This window comes from Nematolebias whitei, chromosome 15 (assembly GCF_014905685.2).
Source record: "Nematolebias whitei isolate Nwh7 chromosome 15, NemWhi1, whole genome shotgun sequence".
NCBI classification, from domain to species: Eukaryota; Metazoa; Chordata; class Actinopteri; order Cyprinodontiformes; family Rivulidae; genus Nematolebias; species Nematolebias whitei.
This window is the reverse complement of record NC_056512.1, coordinates 18856839-18858460: the sequence shown is the minus strand read 5'-3', so window position 1 is coordinate 18858460 and position 1622 is coordinate 18856839. Positions and strand designations below refer to the sequence as shown.

General features: G+C 37.7%; 1 protein-coding gene across 1 annotated transcript in view; it reads right to left on the bottom strand.

The window, feature by feature from the left end:
- Positions 1–1264, bottom strand: part of engl (endoglin, like) — a 29974-nt gene extending 28710 nt beyond the window's left edge. Inside the window, exons 1-2 of the mRNA XM_037689346.1 lie at positions 1198–1264; positions 708–874 (exon numbers count right to left, since the gene is read on the bottom strand). Coding sequence (XP_037545274.1) covers positions 708–874; positions 1198–1264 — 234 coding nt within the window. The remainder of the gene's footprint in view (positions 1–707; positions 875–1197) is intronic.
- Positions 1265–1622: the final 358 nt, after the last annotated feature.

Here is a 1622-nt window from a genome sequence, read left to right as displayed (position 1 = left end):
TGCTGGATGTCCGGCCCCCGAGCTGTTGGCTTTCAGAAACTGTGGCCCCCTGAGCAGTTTAGCAGAATAGCCCTGGTTTATATATTCTCAAAGTAAAACAAAACAAAGCAAAACAAAACTCTTTGTTGTTAAAAATTTGATTTAGATTTTACCATCTGGATGTTTAATTAGAGATTTGTGGATAAAATTACTGTTTTTGGAACGTTGTTTGAACTGACTGAACTTTTTACAGATGTACCTTTTCAACCACAAACTGAATACAAGGGTTTTACAAAATGACAGCATTTGTTGAGAAGACGATGTAGTTACATGACTTAAGTCAATCTTGCAACTAATTGTAACAGAATTCAGAAGGGAGTTTCCAAAATGTCTCAAAATTCACAAAACAAAATTTCGCTCAGAGTAGTAACAAAGTCATTGCAAATCTGATGCTAATAACGGTTAGTGCTAGTTAGGATTAACTCAAGCGTTTTTTTTCTCTAGCAAGGTAGATTTTGGGTTGTTCTTTTTAACAAAACTTTTTATTATATCTAATTTTACAAATTAGTTATTTGTTCTACTGTTTGAATAGAAAACCTAACCCAGTATGTTTGGTCAAATTCATAAATTAACCCTAAACCACCCAGCTTTACCCAGCTTTGGGCTAATTGGGTTGTTTTTAACCCATCAGTTCTTAGTGTGTGGTATTTGAGACAGTTTATCTATACCTTGTTCTCCGAGCTTTTGTCTCCCCTCTCCAGTGCAACAACATGGGTTTCCTTGTGGCCGTGCTCTCTTGCCACACAACCCTGAATTGTCTGAAACCTCTCCAGCAGAGCCAGGACTGGATGCTGCGCTCCCATCGGATCAGTCGGTGAGCACACCCGAGTTGGAGCTGAGGAGGAGCAGAAAGTGTGAAAACCTTCACTCTAAATGACTGTAAGACTGAAATAATATATTTTATTATTATGTCTGATGGTCCATAGTGTAAAATAATAAATTAACATGAATGAAAACTTACAAGCTCTTTAGACTAAAGTATATATTTTTATGTTTTTGCCTAAACTTGTGCCGAAGAGGAGTGGAAAACATCTCAGATTAACAATGTGATCGCTTCAGTTTGACCCAAAATAAAACGATTTAAATGAAAGAAAATCACATTTGACACATTCTGTTAAATTAACGAGTTATCATCTCTCTGTAAACAAAACGTCTCACCTGTCAACTTGTCCCAGAGCAAATGGAGGCAGAAAGCACTCCATAGAACCATAGTCAGTGAAGGCATCGTGGACATGAACTATGATGAACCACTTATAATATCCTGAAAAATAAAAACAGTGAATATTTGACTCATAAATTACAAAACAGATATCTGTTCAATAAAATACCATATGACTAAATCACACTCGGCTGCTTTTCATTTCCCGCTCTCAAAAGGCAAATGAACAATAATCTTTTTGCTTGTGACTTTCTGTTGGCAAACTATCTCGTCAACCTTCTTCGTCTTCTTTCAGCTTTCCCCTCTTCAGGGATCGCCACAGCGAGTCATCCTCCTCCATCCATTTCACTCTGTCCTCTGCATCCTCTGTCCTCACTCCATCTACCTCCATGTCCTCTCTAACTGCATCCATATATCTCCTCTT